This window comes from Rattus norvegicus, chromosome 9, assembly GCF_036323735.1.
Source record: "Rattus norvegicus strain BN/NHsdMcwi chromosome 9, GRCr8, whole genome shotgun sequence".
NCBI classification, from domain to species: Eukaryota; Metazoa; Chordata; class Mammalia; order Rodentia; family Muridae; genus Rattus; species Rattus norvegicus.
Window position 1 is genome coordinate 91,102,052 of NC_086027.1, and position 17,421 is coordinate 91,119,472.

The 17,421-nt window shown below is 44.2% G+C and overlaps 1 protein-coding gene across 2 annotated transcripts in view; it reads left to right on the top strand.

Moving 5' to 3' along the window:
• The window catches only part of Rhbdd1 (rhomboid domain containing 1), a 119,934-nt gene that overhangs the window by 25,266 nt on the left and 77,247 nt on the right, over window positions 1-17,421 (top strand). For both annotated transcript variants that reach the window (XM_008767250.4, NM_001024891.1), the window contains exons 2-3: window positions 476-981; window positions 2,816-2,948. In XM_008767250.4, the coding sequence (XP_008765472.1) occupies window positions 549-981; window positions 2,816-2,948 (566 nt within the window). In that variant the 5' untranslated portion in view covers window positions 476-548. The remainder of the gene's footprint in view (window positions 1-475; window positions 982-2,815; window positions 2,949-17,421) is intronic.

Consider the following 17,421-nt stretch of genomic DNA (forward strand, 5'->3'; position numbering starts at 1 on the left):
GACAATTGGATTCAGGTTTCTGTGTTTACACAGCAAGCTTTACACACTGCACCTCCTCTCTAGTCCTTGTTTTTCCCCATTGTTATTACTATTGTGTGTGTATAATCTGTGGATCGTGGGTGTGTGTCACAGTGCATCTGTGACGGTCAGAAGATAATTTTATAGAGTGGGGTCTCTGCCTCCACCTTTCGTGGGTCCTTATGTTGTTAGGATTAACTTTTGTGTTTCTTTTACTAAGAAAGACACATTACAAGTTTATGGCCATTGTGGGCAAGGAAAGCACACCTGCCCTTAAGTCCACTTGGATCTGGGGTAGTATTTCTATTTTAGAATGTGAAATGGAAAAAGAAGTTAGTGGTGTGTCTGTTGGGTTAAGGGGTGTGTGACTATGGAAGCCTGGGCCCATCTCCCAGTGAGGGTTTGAGCAGCAGGGCTGTTCTCAGCTGATGAATTTCATATGCACTGTGTGTTTCAGGTGCTGCTCTCCGTGTGCCTCTCTGGGATCCTAATCTAGTACAGTTCCTTAGCCACGCTCCTCATATCCAGTCATGCAGCGGAGAACAAGAGGGATCGACACTGGCCTCCTTCTGCTCCTCTCTCAAGTGTTCCACATCGGGATCAACAACATTCCACCTGTTACCCTCGCAACCTTGGCTGTCAACGTCTGGTTCTTCCTGAATCCTTGGAAGCCCCTGTACCATTCCTGCATCAGTGTGGAAAAGTGTTACCAGCAGAACGACTGGCAGCGTTTACTGCTTTCTCCCGTGCACCACGGAGATGACTGGCATCTGTATTTCAACATGGTGTCCATGCTCTGGAAAGGAGTGAAGCTGGAGAAAAGGCTGGGGAGTCGGTGGTTTGCCTACATCATTGCCACGTTCTCCCTGCTTACGGGGGTGGTGTATTTGCTCTTGCAGTTTGCTTCTGCAGAACTCATGAATCAGCCTGACTTCAAAAGGAACTGTGCCGTCGGCTTCTCAGGTAAAGCAGATGCTCTCTGGGGGCTGTGTGAGGGAGGTTGGCTGTTTCCTTTGCTAGCTGATACGGGGACAGGATCCTGAGTGGTTAATGGCTGCTAGGGCCCGCATCTTGAAGAGCAGACCGACTGGAGTCCAAGAGGGCATTGTTTGGCCTGCCCCACATTACGCACTTCATTCTTGAGCACTTGGGGCCCTGGTCTACTAGAATGTGGTTTGGGGTACCAGAAGCATGCAGCTGGCTTCCCTCATCATAGAGCTATGGAGGGAAACTTTACAAAAGAATGTTCTGAAAACATGAGTATGTCTGGGAAGCAGACTCAGGATACCCTGGTTACCAACTTCTCTGAGTCAGTGAGGCACAAAACTCTTGTGTGTAGCAGGTAGCACTAAGCAAATGAAATTCAGAAAGGCATCAAGGGGCAACCAAAGCCTGGGGTTCACTGTGAGCTGGTCCCCGAGGTACAGATGGCTTCCCAGGGCAGATGAGGTCTTGATTGTACATATCCCACTTTCAGATGAAGCCGCTAGAAGTCAGCCTTCCTTTACCAGAGGACAGCCAATGATCATTGGAATCCCCAGAGGACAAGCTTGACTTGACCCTGGGCTGGCCTTTATCTCATGTGCACTTCGTATCTTCCCCAGTTATGATTTAAGAATCATAAGCATGAAATGGGGAGAACTGTTTTGGTCCAGGGTTACCTAGGGAATGATGTGGCTTGTGCCTCTCAATGATTTCATTGAAATGAATATCCAATCACAATGGAAAGATGGCTCAGCTCTGAAGAACGCGTATTGGTCTTCCAGAGGACCCAAGTTTGATGTCCAGCATCCTCGCAGGGCTGCCCACAGTTGCCTGGAACTCCAGCTCCACGGGACTACATGCACTGTCTTTTCAGTGTTTTTCCATAAATGAGGTTCCATTCTTCCACCTTCTCTGGGCACCTGCAGTCACTTATATTTACCTGTATACAGACGCATACTCATACAAATTTAAAATAAAAATGGATCTTTAAATACAAGTGTCCAACCCATTACCATGGTATGCACCCCGTATCTTTGGAACCACCATTGCCATAGTATGTGCCCCTTATCTTGGGAGCCACCGTTGCCAGACACCGTCACTGTTTTGTTTGCTTTGCAGACCTAGAAGGAATAGTGTCATCTTGATACTGTAGTGAAGTAGTTAGCTCAAGGCCGCACAGCGAGTAAGAAGTAGACGTGGAATTTGAACCCTGTGGGCAAACTTTTGCCATGTGCATTGCCCCAGAAACTCTGATTTGATAGGTGTTCCATGGAGCAGAAGTTGCCACCAGGATTTAAGTTAGGTGTGTTAAGTATGAGACGTGAAGGACAGGAGAGGAATAATCCTGAAACAAGAAGGCAGAACCCAGCCATCTGCTTCCATTGCTGTTGCCCCCCCCCCTTCTTTCCCAACGGTAGCCTTCTGTGTGTAAGTATGAGCACATACACCCTGCTTTCAGTGTTTTTCCATAGTGGCCACAGAACATACATTTCTGGTATTTGTTCATTGTTCATATTCATACAGCATAAAATTAGCTGCTCTAAAGTGGGCAGCTCCTTGGCATTTGATACCATTGCTGAGGGCCATTCCCACTGCCTGTGCTGTACCCTTGGAAGCAGTTTGAATTTCCATGTCCGACCCATGGATAGGATGGCTGCTGTGCTTACTGCCCTACGGACTGTGTTTGAAAGCGGAAAGTTGGATGTAATAATTGAGTAATTGTTTTCAGATTTAATTACTTTTCTTTGTGCGCAGCAGTGACTCTCTCCCTGTTCGGACTGTTGATATCACTGTGTCCTTTATTCTCTTCCAGGCGTTTTGTTTGCCTTGAAAGTTCTTAGCAACCACTACTGCCCCGGAGGCTTTGTCAACATTTTGGGCTTTCCTGTCCCCAACAGATTTGCTTGTTGGGCAGAGCTGGCGGCCATTCACTTCTGCACCCCAGGGTAAGTAAGTCTTTACTCTCTCAGCACAGGAACGTGTCGATCCTTGTGGAGAAGGAGTTGAAATAGTAATGAGGGAACCAGTTGTTGTTATTATTATTTTATGTAGTGGTAGCTTGTCACACCAGCATTTAGAAATCCAAGGTCAACTTGGACAGTACGGAGACTCCCTGTCTCAAAAACTAAAACAAAACATTTTTTTATTTTATTTTGTTTTTTACCATGAAGCATATTTTTTAACCTTGAAGACAGATTTGAGTTCCTCGATTTTGACATTAGATGTTCCCCTGATTGAATCCTGTCAGCTGCTAAAGTATGTAATTTAGGAGTTTGTATCTTCCTTATAACTAGGAAAAAGAGATCAAAGTGTATAGTTTTGACAATCAGAATTAACCAGTCAGTGATAAATTCTAATAACAATATTCTAGAGAACCACATAGATACCGCAGAAAGATTAAAAGAAATACCAAATGCACTGGCCTAATGCTTTGTGGTCATGTTAAATTAGAAATCATCTTGTAATAAAGCTCTTTAAACAGAATACTTTTACATGGCAAATGGGCTCTGCTGGGTGTGGTAGTGCAGGCTGTAATCTCAGCACTTAGGGGACTGAGGCAGTAGGATTGTAAGTTAGAAGCCAGCCTCAGCTACAGTTCAAAAATAAGACAGTGTGAAGATGAACGAACTCTGAACCACTTGGGGTTGTGAAGCGCCTATGGGCCTGACTCTGTTCCTTTGCCGTTACTCCCTTGTTAATGTGGCTTCATCAGAGGCCTCTTGCAGCACCCCCAGGGCTCTAAGAATACCATTTGGACCTAATCCAGACAAGTCTTTTCCTGGACCATTGAGGAAGGACATAAAAGATGTAGAGGTTGATGCATGGCTTCCAGGAGACATTAGACTCATTCTGATTTCACCTCCTGATTCCCACGCTGAACTTTCCAACGTTTGGTTCTTTCTCTGCTGTTTGGACAGAGGATGATCTGTTATATGTCCCATTTAGTCTACCACATAATCTGTGCTATGCAACAGGAAACACGACTTGTTTATTTATTTACTTTTTGTTATCAGACCTGTGTACTGTTTACACAGTGGTAGATTTGAAGATTGAGAAAGGAGGAAGACTTTACTCATTCATTCATTCATTCATTCATTCCTTTTACTATTGTTTAGCTGGGAGCTTTTATTTTAGCCTTATTTTGTATGACTGGTTATGTGCTCAAAGGAGAGCACACTTCCCTGTGTTGTATGGTAGCCTATTAACTTGGCTCCTTCTTTAATGCTAATTCTCCACCACCACACCATTGGCAGCCGGCGAATAAATATGGCCCACACGTGACCAGAGTACCACTCATTTACATTGTATTACTATTTGTGAAGTTCAAGGAAGAAAGTTCAACAAAATCTTCCATGTTTTCTTTAAAAGGGGTCTAGTAATGTCTGTGTCTCCTCTGAGCAGCCCCGTCTCTGCCCTGTCACTCACGGCTCCTCCACTCTCTTGACTCGGTTTTCCGAGTACCCAGTCAGCTGTGCCATGCTTGGTAGCACTGAACATTGACGTGACGATCACCCCTCCTGTGCCTGTCCTGTAGTGAGTCCACTGAAAAGCAGTGCGTTTAATATTGTCACGGAGCGATTTCTCCATAGCTCATCATGCTTTTCTTGTGGGGCCTCCACTTTACACAGAAAGGGGATGATTGCGTAATAAATGCCCCCGTCTGTGCATAGGGACGGGAAAGCCTGAGCCCAGGAACTAAATGGAGCTTCCTGCCTCTAAAGCATGAAAGAGTAAATCCTTTTGTTTATAAGACTTGTCCGCTTGAATGGTACACTTCTAATGTGTAAGCATCGACTTAGGCACGCATCCAAAGGCAGATTAAGCTGACCACTGGGCTAGAGAACCAAAGAGACAAGTGCTTCTTGAAGACAGATATACAGATACATAATCTCAAAAAAATGAAATAAATTGTTTGGGAGAAAAAAAATGGGGTAGCCAGATCCTCCACCTTCTGGTGGTTCTCAAATAGATGGGGAGACACGTAGAGTCTGTAGATCAAAGCCCGTCTTTCTTGTAGGAACTATGTGGGCTGCCCTATGTATGGAGGGAGAGAAAGCCTGTCAGAGCAGACTTGGTGCTTATCTGTCTCATAAAGCCACAGATGGGAACTGCCCCAGATACTCTGAGTGTTAGGAAGGATCGAGTCCAGAAAAGGTAGCCAGGAGGCATCGAGCAGAGCCTGAACCTGACCCAAGGGTAAAATAGTCACACTTATTTACTTTGTGTCACGTACACTTGTCACTTTCCTTCCTCTTCTGGGACCCTGGTATGCCTGCTTGAAGAAGTGACCTTGCTGGGTGGTTGGGGATGGCACTGCTGCTCAGGATGGAAGGATGGGCCCCCAGAGGAGGTTCTTGCCCCAGACTGCCCTGAGTTCTGTAAGAAAGCAGACTGAGCAAGCCAGGAGAAGCCCTGTCCTGGCTTCCTTCAGTGATAGCCCACCACGTGGAAAAGCACATAAGCCCTTTCCTTCTCAACTTGTCTTTTGGTCATGATGTTTTATCAAAGCAATATAAACCCTAACAGACAGAGGAGAGGCATGTACATACAGAGCCGAAGGTGTATGTACACAGAGGGAAGGTGTATGTATACAGAGGGAAGGTGTGTGTATACAGAGGGAAGGTGTATGTATATGGAGGGAAGGTGTATGTATACAGAGGGAAGGTGTATGTATACAGAGGGAAGGTGTGTGTATACAGAGGGAAGGTGTATGTATATGGAGGGAAGGTGTATGTATACAGAGGGAAGGTGTATGTATATGGAGGGAAGGTGTATGTATATGGAGGGAAGGTGTATGTATACAGAGGGAAGGTGTATGTACACAGAGGGAAGGTGTATGTATATGGAGGGAAGGTGTATGTATATGGAGGGAAGGTGTATGTATACAGAGGGAAGGTGTATGTATACAGAGGGAAGGTGTATGTATACAGAGGGAAGGTGTATGTATACAGAGGGAAGGTGTATGTATACAGAGGGAAGGTGTATGTATATGGAGGGAAGGTGTATGTATATGGAGGGAAGGTGTATATATGCAGAGGGAAGGTGTATGTATACAGAGGGAAGGTGTATGTACACAGAGGGAAGGTGTATGTATATGGAGGGAAGGTGTATGTATATGGAGGGAAGGTGTATGTATACAGAGGGAAGGTGTATGTACACAGAGGGAAGGTGTATGTATACAGAGGGAAGGTGTATGTATACAGAGGGAAGGTGTATGTATACAGAGGGAAGGTGTATGTATACGGAGGGAAGGTGTATGTATACAGAAGGAAGGTGTATGTATATGGAGGGAAAGTGTATGTATATGGAGGGAAGGTGTATGTATACAGAGGGAAGGTGTATGTATACAGAGGGAAGGTGTGTGTATACAGAGGGAAAGTGTATGTACACAGAGGGAAGGTGTGTGTATACAGAGGGAAAGTGTATGTACACAGAGGGAAGGTGTATGTATACAGAGGGAAGGTGTATGTATACAGAGGGAAGGTGTATGTATACAGAGGGAAGGTGTATGTATACAGAGGGAAGGTGTATGTATATGGAGGGAAGGTGTATGTATATGGAGGGAAGGTGTATATATGCAGAGGGAAGGTGTATGTATACAGAGGGAAGGTGTATGTATATGGAGGGAAGGTGTATGTACACAGAGGGAAGGTGTATGTATACAGAGGGAAGGTGTATGTATATGGAGGGAAGGTGTATGTATATGGAGGGAAGGTGTATGTATACAGAGGGAAGGTGTATGTACACAGAGGGAAGGTGTATGTATACAGAGGGAAGGTGTGTGTATACAGAGGGAAGGTGTGTGTATACAGAGGGAAGGTGTATGTATACAGAGGGAAGGTGTATGTACACAGAGGGAAGGTGTATGTATACAGAGGGAAGGTGTATGTACACAGAGGGAAGGTGTGTGTATACAGAGGGAAGGTGTATGTATACAGAGGGAAGGTGTATATATGCAGAGGGAAGGTGTATGTATATGGAGGGAAGGTGTGTGTATATGGAGGGAAGGTGTATGTATATGGAGGGAAGGTGTGTGTATATGGAGGGAAGGTGTATGTATATGGAGGGAAGGTGTATATATGCAGAGGGAAGGTGTGTGTATATGGAGGGAAGGTGTGTGTATATGGAGGGAAGGTGTATGTATATGGAGGGAAGGTGTATATATGCAGAGGGAAGGTGTATGTATATGGAGGGAAGGTGTGTGTATATGGAGGGAAGGTGTATGTATATGGAGGGAAGGTGTATATATGCAGAGGGAAGGTGTGTGTATATGGAGGGAAGGTGTATGTATATGGAGGGAAGGTGTATGTATACAGAGGGAAGGTGTATGTATACAGAGGGAAGGTGTATGTATACAGAGGGAAGGTGTGTGTATACAGAGGGAAGGTGTATATATGCAGAGGGAAGGTGTATGTATATGGAGGGAAGGTGTATGTATATGGAGGGAAGGTGTATGTATACGGAGAGAAGGTGTATGTATATGGAGGGAAGGTGTATGTATGCAGAGGAAGGTGTATATATGCAGAGGGAAGGTGTATGTATACGGAGGGAAGGTGTGTGTATACAGAGGGAAGGTGTATGTATGCAAAGGGAAGGTGTGTGTATACAGAGGGAAGGTGTACGTATACGGAGGGAAGGTGTATGTATACAGAGGGAAGGTTTATGTATACGGAGTGAAGGTGTATGTATACAGAGGGAAGGTGTATGTATACAGAGGGAAGGTGTATGTATACAGAGGGAAGGTGTATATATGCAGAGGGAAGGTGTACGTATACGGAGGGAAGGTGTATGCATTCAGTATTAGGAAATAATTCAGGCTGAGGTGAGCTTTCCCTTGCAGAGGAAATAGAAATACTTAAATCAAGAAACACATCCTTGGAGATAAAGCCGTCATTGTTCCCCAGAGTGTTTTCTCTCAAACACTAGTACCTCTGTGAGGTTTCTTAGCTTCTATGAAATGAAACCCAGGGATGCAGAACCTCGTCCTGGGAACCTTTTCCAAGGGAGGTGACTGGCAGGAGAGTCTAAAGTTAGATGTAACGGTGAAATTGCTTGCAATCATGGCTCTGACAGGCTTTGGCCTTCTCCTCTATTCCCTGTGCCTTGCTAAAAACCATTAGACTACATTCCTAAAGCTAGCCATCAAGGTCTCTTCCCTTATTTGGCCAGTTCTTCCTCCTGAGGCTGACTGCTAAGCTCCTAATATGAAAGTATTGAAGTCCAGCCATCAAAGCCCTTTTGGCTCAGCTAATTAACGTGCACCCAGTAAAAATTAAACACCTCATCTGTCTGTGGGCCATATGTTTTCTCTCTATCCTGAGGCACTCCTTTGTCTCCATCAGAGACAAATACCCCTTTCCCTTTTCCCTCGCCCTCTTAACTCTTGTCATTGTTCCTTATGGCTGACCTTTGTTCTCCAGGGCAAATCAATCTCCTTTGTGCTGAGAACATGGTCTTTGGGGTACCTTGAGCCAACTCTGAGGCTCCCTACAATTGCTACCTGTTCTCCAGGTTCTTGTTTCTCTGATTACTGATACCCACTGTAGAATATACATGTGTCCCACTGGGCAGATAGACCACAGCTCTTGGTGTCTCCCAGAATTTTGAATTTTGTTTGCATATTATAGGACAAAGGGGGAAACAGGAGAGGAAAGTAAATTCAGTGTGGACAGAATCTGTCTGAAGTGCCAGTCGACACACAGGGATCTAGCTAGCGAGTAGATTGTTAGATCTTCGCCTCTGAGATGAAGAGTAAGGTTAAGGACGTAACTGTTTGTAGAATCTCCTGCCCCATCTCTTCTTTATTAAATAGGCCACTCAGTCTCCAAGGGGTGGAGATGAATTCTCCTTTCCACTGATAGAGTTTTGACACATTGCTCAGTAGAGTTCAGCTTTTGTACTGTGCTGAGCCACTGCTTTTCTTTTTATTAAAACAAAAACAAAACCTTATGAGTTAAAATATTTGTCCCAGGAGCCCACGTAAGAAATGTAGCTTCCCTAGTCCCAGCCACCAACAGTGTTAAATAGCAGGTTTCTGAGCCCTTAACTGGAGATGCAGTCTCAGGTTTTCATGCTGTGACGACAGACTGTGGGTACAGGCCCCTTGGTGGAGTTCTTTCTGGACTCCTGGCCTACAGAACCTGAGTCTGAGACGACAGTGGTTCTGTGCTGTGTTACATTGGGGGTATTTTTCTTCAGCAGGTGTGACGTCAGCATTGAGTGGAATGACAGGAGAAAAGGGGGAAGAGGAGAGAGTGTGAAGGGCATGCTCTGGGAGTTGATCCGAAGGATCTGAGGGAAAGGACAGGAGAAACAAAGAGAGGGATTGATCCTCAGTGAGCTTGTGTTGACAGGAGTCATCACACAGCAAGGCTTCAGAGCAGCAGTTTCCACTGTGATTTGAGCCCTTTAAAAGTTGTACCTGGACATGGCTATTCATGCCCTGTCTCCAGCACGCTGCTGGGAGAAGATGGACAAGACATCGAGTCGAGTTCTTTACTAGCCAGGATTTCGTAGTAAGACCTTGTGGGCAGGGGAGGAAGGAAGAGGGCCAGGTCTCAGGGAGGGAGAGAAAAGAGACGGCAGAATCGTGGTAGTGATGCATGTAGGTAGGATGCTGAATATTACCTCAGAGGACTTTGGTTTTAGCTTTATATATGGGTACTCAGCCAAGTCTAAAAATAGTTTTGACAGACTGTAAAAATTTTGAGTTCCGTTTTAAACCAGACACTAACTTCTTCAACTGGAGTTGAAAACATGAATAGTGCCAGTCTGTAATGGAGAGTGCATCTGATGGCCGGCTGTTGGTGGCCATGAGAAGTCTGTGATTCCAGATTTCTAGACTACTGTATATTATTAGGACAAGGACTGTTTGTCCTCAAGGTTTCCCTAATGGCCACAGCTCTCAAGATATGCCTGTTTGTGGAATGTGTGATTCATACTTCACCTAAACCAGAAACACTAACAGCAGTTGTCCAGTTGTAAGCAAAGTTGTTAACTCATCCCTTTGGAAAAATATACAGGGTTATCAAGAGCAAAGAAGAAAAAGAGGTGTAAAGGTTGACATAGTCCCCAGATGCTAGAGTCACATTTCTTTCTAAGCTTCTTGAAAAGTAAAATGTCTCCAACCACATAGTAGAAAATAAACAAAACCTCTGGCCACCGAATTGAGATAAGATGAAGGGCTTGTGTAAGCCAACAGGCAGGTGCCAAGCACACCAGCCCAGCCATATGTGAACCCACCAAGCTTTGAAGAGAACTCTCTCTTAGCAACAGCCTGTCAGGCAGAAGCCCAGAATGTGTCTTGTTCGCTCCGGTTTTGGTCAACATTCATGTAGGTCCATAAGAGGATTCAGGATTTTCAAGAATGGCTGACACTGCTGGGTTTAGCACAGAGTGGCCTGTGTGTGTGTTGGGGTGGGGGATGTATTCTTTTGTCATCCAGAATAATCATGTTTCTGTAATACAGATTAGTATCTGATATCGTAGGATCATATATTTTGTCTTTCTATTGACTGAGACCATTGCATTTTTCTTTCTTTTTTCTTTGATTGCTTTCTGTGCGTATATGTGTACATGTGTTTCTGCACATGTATGTACATATTCGTGAAGGCCAGGGTTTATATCAGGTGTCTTCCTCTGTCACATCTACCTTTTTTTTTCTTTTTTGAGAGCTCCCTCACTAAGCCTGCGGCTGACTGATTAGCCAGGCTCACCTGGATCCTCCTGACTTTACCTCCCCACCACTGGAGTTATAGCCACGTGCAGCCCCCTGGCATTTTACATGGATCCTGGAGATGGAAGCTCAGATTCTCCAGCTCACAGAGCAAGCGCTTTACCCACTGAGTCTCCTCTCCAGCCCCTCTGTCACCTTTTTCTACTGAGTTCAGCTGACAAGTGTGTGCAGAATGGTGATCCTCCTGTTTCATTTCACTGAAACTGTTTTCTGAGTCCCTTAGCGTTTCGTTCGAGTCAGCATTCCAGAACTGTTCTCAGCAGATTTGTGGACTAGGAGAGATTTTTCCTTCTGTATCCCTGGGATGTCTGTCTATGTCTTCTGATTTCTGTCTATGTGCTTCCATAAAGGAGCTGGCAGGCTCGCCTTGCCTTTCAGGAGGGCTTCCACTCAGACAGAACTTCATGTGGGAGCAGTATTTCACCCCAAACCAAGACTCCCTTGAGATGGTTTTTATGCAATAAGACAGAAATTTTTAAGCAGGATATTTTCCCTTCCACTACAGTTGGAACTCACTGAGGGAACGGTGGTATATAAATCATCTCCCCGGCCATGGAATTGAAACCTGTGGAAGCAGAAGGTACAGCTGAGGCCTGGACAGCTGCATTCTAACCTACCTGTTCCCCCGGCACTGTAGAATCAGCCATGCGCCACACAGAGGAGAAGTTCAGCCCAACTTGCTAAGCTGCCTTTAGTTACTGCCTCCTGAGATTCAGTGTAGCCTTTCCTGTTAAAAACCACTTGTTTCTAGAGAGATAGCTTAGTCTGTGAGGTGCTGGCCATGCAAATACGAGAACACGGTTTAGATCCTTGAGTCCCAAGTTAAAGGGGTTCATGGCACACATGGAAACACTGAGCTGGCTCTGTGGGCAAAGGCACTTGCTGTTCAAACCTGATGGCCTGAGTTCAATCTCCAGAGCCCACACAAAAAGTCAGACATGGTAGTGCTGATCGGTAAACCCGCAGTCATGCAGGGAGGTCGGAGGCAGAAATAGGAGAAGGGAAACTTGCCTCAAAAAACAAAGTGCAAGGACAGAACCAACCGTGGAAAGTTGTTCTCTATCCTCCATGTGTGCAGCATGGCATGTGTGCACGCATTTATATACACAGATCGTACACACAATAATAATTGGGAAAATAAAGTTGGGTTTGTTGGTGCAATTCTGTAACCCCAACTCTGGGGAGGCAGAATAGGCAAATCCTGGAACTTGCTCAACAGCCATCCTTAGCTCAGTGGTCAAGCTCTGGATCAGGGAGATACCAGACTCCACATTAGGTGGTAAGTGATGGAGGACACCCAATGCTGACTCCAGCCTTTACACACACACACACACACACCCCTACACACACACACCTACACACCTACACACATACCTACACACACACCTACACACACACCTATACACACACACCTACACACATACACCTACACACCTACACACATACCTACACACACACCTACACACACACCTATACACACACACCTACACACATACACCTACACACCTACACACATACCTACACACACACACACCTGCACACACACACACACACTCACACAGACACATACACACACACACCTATACAAGTAAGCACACATTCAGCACATGAACACACATGAAGCTACATGTCATGGCAGCCGGAGCTTACTGCACAGGCTGCATACACACACATGTGCAAGCACATGCTCACACACACACACACACAGTTTATTACAAATAAGCTGAAAATCAAACAATAACAAAAAGAAAAGATGCTCATTTTTCCATATTCAAATCGAAAGATTAGCATAATCCACTGCAGAAAAGTTAAAAACATATGTGTGGTGTGATAATAACGACAGTTACCCATCATTGCCCACCCAGGAAAAGCCCTATCCCACAGCTTACCCCTGACCCTGGTATGCAGTTATGTTTTCTACCTTTAACGTAATCCCAGACTCCGGAAGCCTCTGGTTTAATGGCTACATAATGTTTTCTCCTGAGTTTCTCAATTTGTTTTCCTCCTCACTAGTTTTACTGACTGGCATTGCTGCCCGATGCAGATTACAGGTGCTAGGCTGTCAGTCTCATCTGTAAGGCTCAGCTGTCCAGACTGAATACTTTCTTAGGGTAGTTTCCCAAAATGACTTGTCCTTGTCTGGAATTGGTCTTGTGTCCACTTACATGGTTTCAAGGGGTTGTGATCGATCCTTGATGTTAACGAGTATTAAGAAAAGCCAAGAGGCCCTTCTTTCTGTTGTACATTTTATTTATTTGCGTGTGTAGGTCAGAGGACATCTCTCAAGAGCCAGTTCTCTCCCTCCTTATGTGGGTCAGTCCCCAGAGTCAACCTCAGATGGTCAGATTTGACAGCAGGTGCCTTTACTGCTGACCCAAACAAAAAGTTTGGAGTTTCTGTTGTTTGTTTGTTTAGTCTTTATTTTATGGTATGGATGTTTTGCGTGTGTGTGTGTGTGTGTGTGTGTGTGTGTGTGTGTGTGTATGTGTGTGTGTGTGTGTGTGTGTGTGTGTGTGTGTGATGCATTCAGTGCCTGTGCAGGCCAGAAGGAGGAGTTGGAACTTCTAGAACTAGAGTTACGGACAGCCCTGAGCCCCCATGTGAATGCTGGGAACCAAACTCAGGTCAATGCTCCTAACAACTGAGCCATGTCTCCATCCCCAGAAAGCCTTTTACACTGAAAACGAATATATATCTTTGTTTGCAGTTAAAGACATAGGCCTATTTAAGTATTTTAAATCTGTTCTGTTTTAAGATGTTTTAAAACTACCAGAAAAGTTAAAAATGTATAAAAATGCTTTTATATTCCACACACACACCCAGTTCTGCCTACAATTAACGTTCTATTACTGCTCTTATTGGGTCGGCTTTATTGTTGCTGTGACGAGACCCTTGACAGACAACTTGAAGAAGGTTCTGTTTTGGCGGATGTTTCAGTTAATTCTTGACCCACGTGAAAGCTGAACATCAGGGCAGCAGGTGCTCATGGCTTCTCGCTCCATGGTAACGAGAAGTGGGGGTCTGGGCAGGACAAGACAGAATGTTAGGACATGCCCTTGGAGACCCACTTTGTAAAGTTTCCATAATCTCTCCAGATAATACCCCACCATCTGGGGACCAAGACCTTCACTCATAAGCCTTTTGGGGTGACACTTCATATATAAACCAACAGGTGCATTAGCTAGAAGTGGTGAGCTGCCCTTGGAACTTTTACTGTTGTCTCAAGTCTATGCCTCAGTCAGCTAGGTCGGCTCTGGCTGCCACCACACATCATGGACTGCGGCGTAAACAGTAGAAATCTCTTCCTCATAGTTTAGATATCTGAGAATAGGGTGCCGGAAAGCAGTTCCTCGTGAGGCTTGTCTTGCTGGCTCCCTTCTTAGTGTGTCCTTAGTTCTTGTGTCACAAGTGAAGGGAATGGTGAGGCGAGGGGAGAGGAGCAGAGATGGAGGAGGGATGAGGAGGCAGACATTTGCAAACTCCGTGTTACCACTTCTTACAAGGGCATCCATCCCATCCTCAAGGCCCCACCCTCCGTGACCCCATCTAAACCTAATTATATCTCAGGGGCCTTGTCTCCAGACACCTCTGCATTGGGTGGTGGTGTTTCACAATATCACCCTGGGGAAGACAGAGCTGGTCCACAGCAGCTACTGGTGCCCGTGCCGATGGTTTTTCTTACTTTATAATGGAGGCTCAGACAATACCCTTTCTGAGCATCTGTGTGTAAGTATTCACTCTCATCTGCTTTGTGTAATTCAGAAGCCGTGCGGAGTCAGCCACACAGCATGACTTCGAGCCAGTGTTAAGTTAGGAACAGGAATCCGTATTGTGCTATGTAATTGGACTGGCCAACTGCGGTTCCATTTGAACGTCTGTTACAGAGGCAGAAATACATGGGGAAAATCTCCATACCATCCTGAGTATGTCAGCATTGGTAGACTCCTGTCCGCAAATGAAGCGGGTTCTCTTGAGGGGCTGCCTTTCCCCGTCAGCCAGACTATCAGTAAACAGTGAGGAGAATCAGGAAGCAGCTGTTTCTCCAGTTGAACTCGGGTTCTGTGGAATGGCTTTCACTAAGGAGGGAGGTTGGAACTAATTGGCCATCCTGCTGTGATGTGATTGTTGCTATGTGGATGGTAACACCTACTCAGTCTATACCTAACTAAGTGGGCTTGTTAACGAGTCATTCTGGTCACTTGCTGACAGGTGGGAAGCTTCAGTGTTCTGTGTTGTATGTCACAGGTCATGGTGATTGCAGATTACTTTTAAAAGGTCAACTTTTTTTGAAAACTGAAAAATAAGTCACGTTTCCTGGTCCAGCAGGTGATCCACGTCTTCCCAACATTGTGCCCCTCATTTACCCGTGTGTGGCCATCTGCTGGAGTGCTGTTAACCCACTGACAGCCATATAAAGCAGCATGATTTTTAAACAGGAAATGTAATTGTTAATTGACTTGAATTTTTGTATAGTAATATTTTCCTCATTGGAAAAATAATGAAACATGTTAAGCCTCCCCCCTCCCCTCACCCCAGTTTGGCCTACTTAAAATAATAAGCTTTGGCCTTTTTAGAATTCCTTTCAGGAGACTTTATTGCTTATAAATGTTTATAATTAATTATTCACTCTCAAATAATAAGACAGTAAATCATAGCCCAGGTCTTTCTGATACTTTTACTTCGTTCTTTCCTCTTCTGTATGAGGAGGAATGTTTCAAATTAGAGTTTCATATATTTGCTAAATTCCCCTCCTGCAGTATGAAGTGATTTTTAGTTAAAGGTCATGGGCACTAACAGGCAAGAGGACTGTTTGTCATTTATATTCTGATTTAGTTCGAATTATGCAAAGTGAAGACAGTGGGTGCTATGAATCGAGATCATTAGTACATCAATTATTCTGTGATAACAGCTGAGAACAGGCTGCAGACTACATAAACGCTCCTTCCATTTAAAGTTGGATTCTCATTAGCTTATATGAGAGAGAAAATAATTTCATTCTAATTTATCTCTTTTTAAATGGACATTGTTCCCTTCTGAATTCAAGAGGAGAGCATGTTAATGCTGGAGTCATTTATAGTACACAGGTCAAATAAATAACAAGTCATAATTCTAACAGTGTATGTCACTGTCACAATTTATATTGATGCTAAGACACATCTTTTTGTGTATGACAGGCCATGAATACAGTGACAACAACAGCAGGCATCATCAGACTAGTATGAATACTGCTTAATTAGGGATTGTTTTGTGTTTTGTGTTGTTGTTGTGTTGCTGTTGTTGTTGTTTTGCTATTTGTTCAAAGCCAGAGCTTCATCTCATGGACTTTCGATGTTTGGAAAATCTGGTGAGAACTATCTGGAAATGTCGAATATGTGATGGAAATCACCCTCAGTTGGGAGATGGAGGTCTTGCCTTGAGGTTGGCCTCAAGCTCACCATTTTCCAGTGTCCCTGAGATTATAAAGTATCTCATGGATCCAGGCTGGGATTTACATTTCTAAGTTTAAAAGCAAGGAGCCTAGTATTAGAGGATAGACAAAAGGAATAAATTTTTTTTCAGTTCCAAATGCATTATAAACCAAAATAAAAATAACAAAACCCTAGAAATAAATGACAGGAAGTAGCTCCTTTTTAATGAGCAGCATGAGCTTCAAGAGAGATCCCAGCAGGCAGATTGGCAAAGGCTGCCGCTAACAGGGTAAGTCAGTGCATACTAAATGCATGGCATAAAGATTGATCCCGTAAGTAATGAGAAGTTAAGGCAACGAGCTTGCTTCCTCAGTAAGCTAATGAGCTTTTTAAAAAAGCTCTCAGTGTCATATTGACCTGGGTGTTTAATGTGAACTGGTAGATGGGACACTCGGGCGGGCATTCTGCACAGCGCATAGATGGCAAGTTTCCAGACCAGGAAAAGGGGTTATGTTCCTTTATTTCTGAGCATCTGTAAGAACTGCAAATATCCATAAATACAAAAAACAAACAGAGGAAATGATTGACCTCAGTCTATGTATTGACATGGACTGTGGAGAGCCATTTAAACGTCCAGTCACGGGTAAATAAGGCAGTAATGGTTATACAGTAGAATATTATACAGCTATTGAAATATTGCTAGAGATTAGTTTAATGGATTTGGAAAATACTCATGGCAAAATAAGGGTGGAAAGTAGAGTACTAGACATTATTTGTAATATGGCTTTGACTTTATGTATTTCACATCCTGGGATGGGACCCTGGGCCTCACACACTGATCAAGTGCTCTGTTGCTGACCCACCACCCTCAGGTTTGCTTTTGTCTTCTCCTTCAATGTAAAAACTACCCACACATAAAGAGTTAAAGAGAAACACTACAAAATACTAACAGTGGCCAACTTAGATGAAGTATAGATATATTTTACCATTTTTTTCTTAAATTTTTGTTTTTTGTTCTCCCAAATTTTCTTCCATAGAAATACGTTATTTATAGTGAAAAAGCCAAGCCATTGAAATATTACTAAACACTAGCATTGTTTCACAAATCTTAATCTGTTAAGTCTTGTCCTCCACTTTTTCGCAAACACTGGTTGGTACATTAGAGTTTCATAATTAGTCTTAGTTAAATAAAATCAGAGTTTGGGGTGGGCCAGCTCCTGGCAGGATGAAAATCAAGGTTTGCCACCCAAGACTGGAAATCATAGGCAGGCTGAA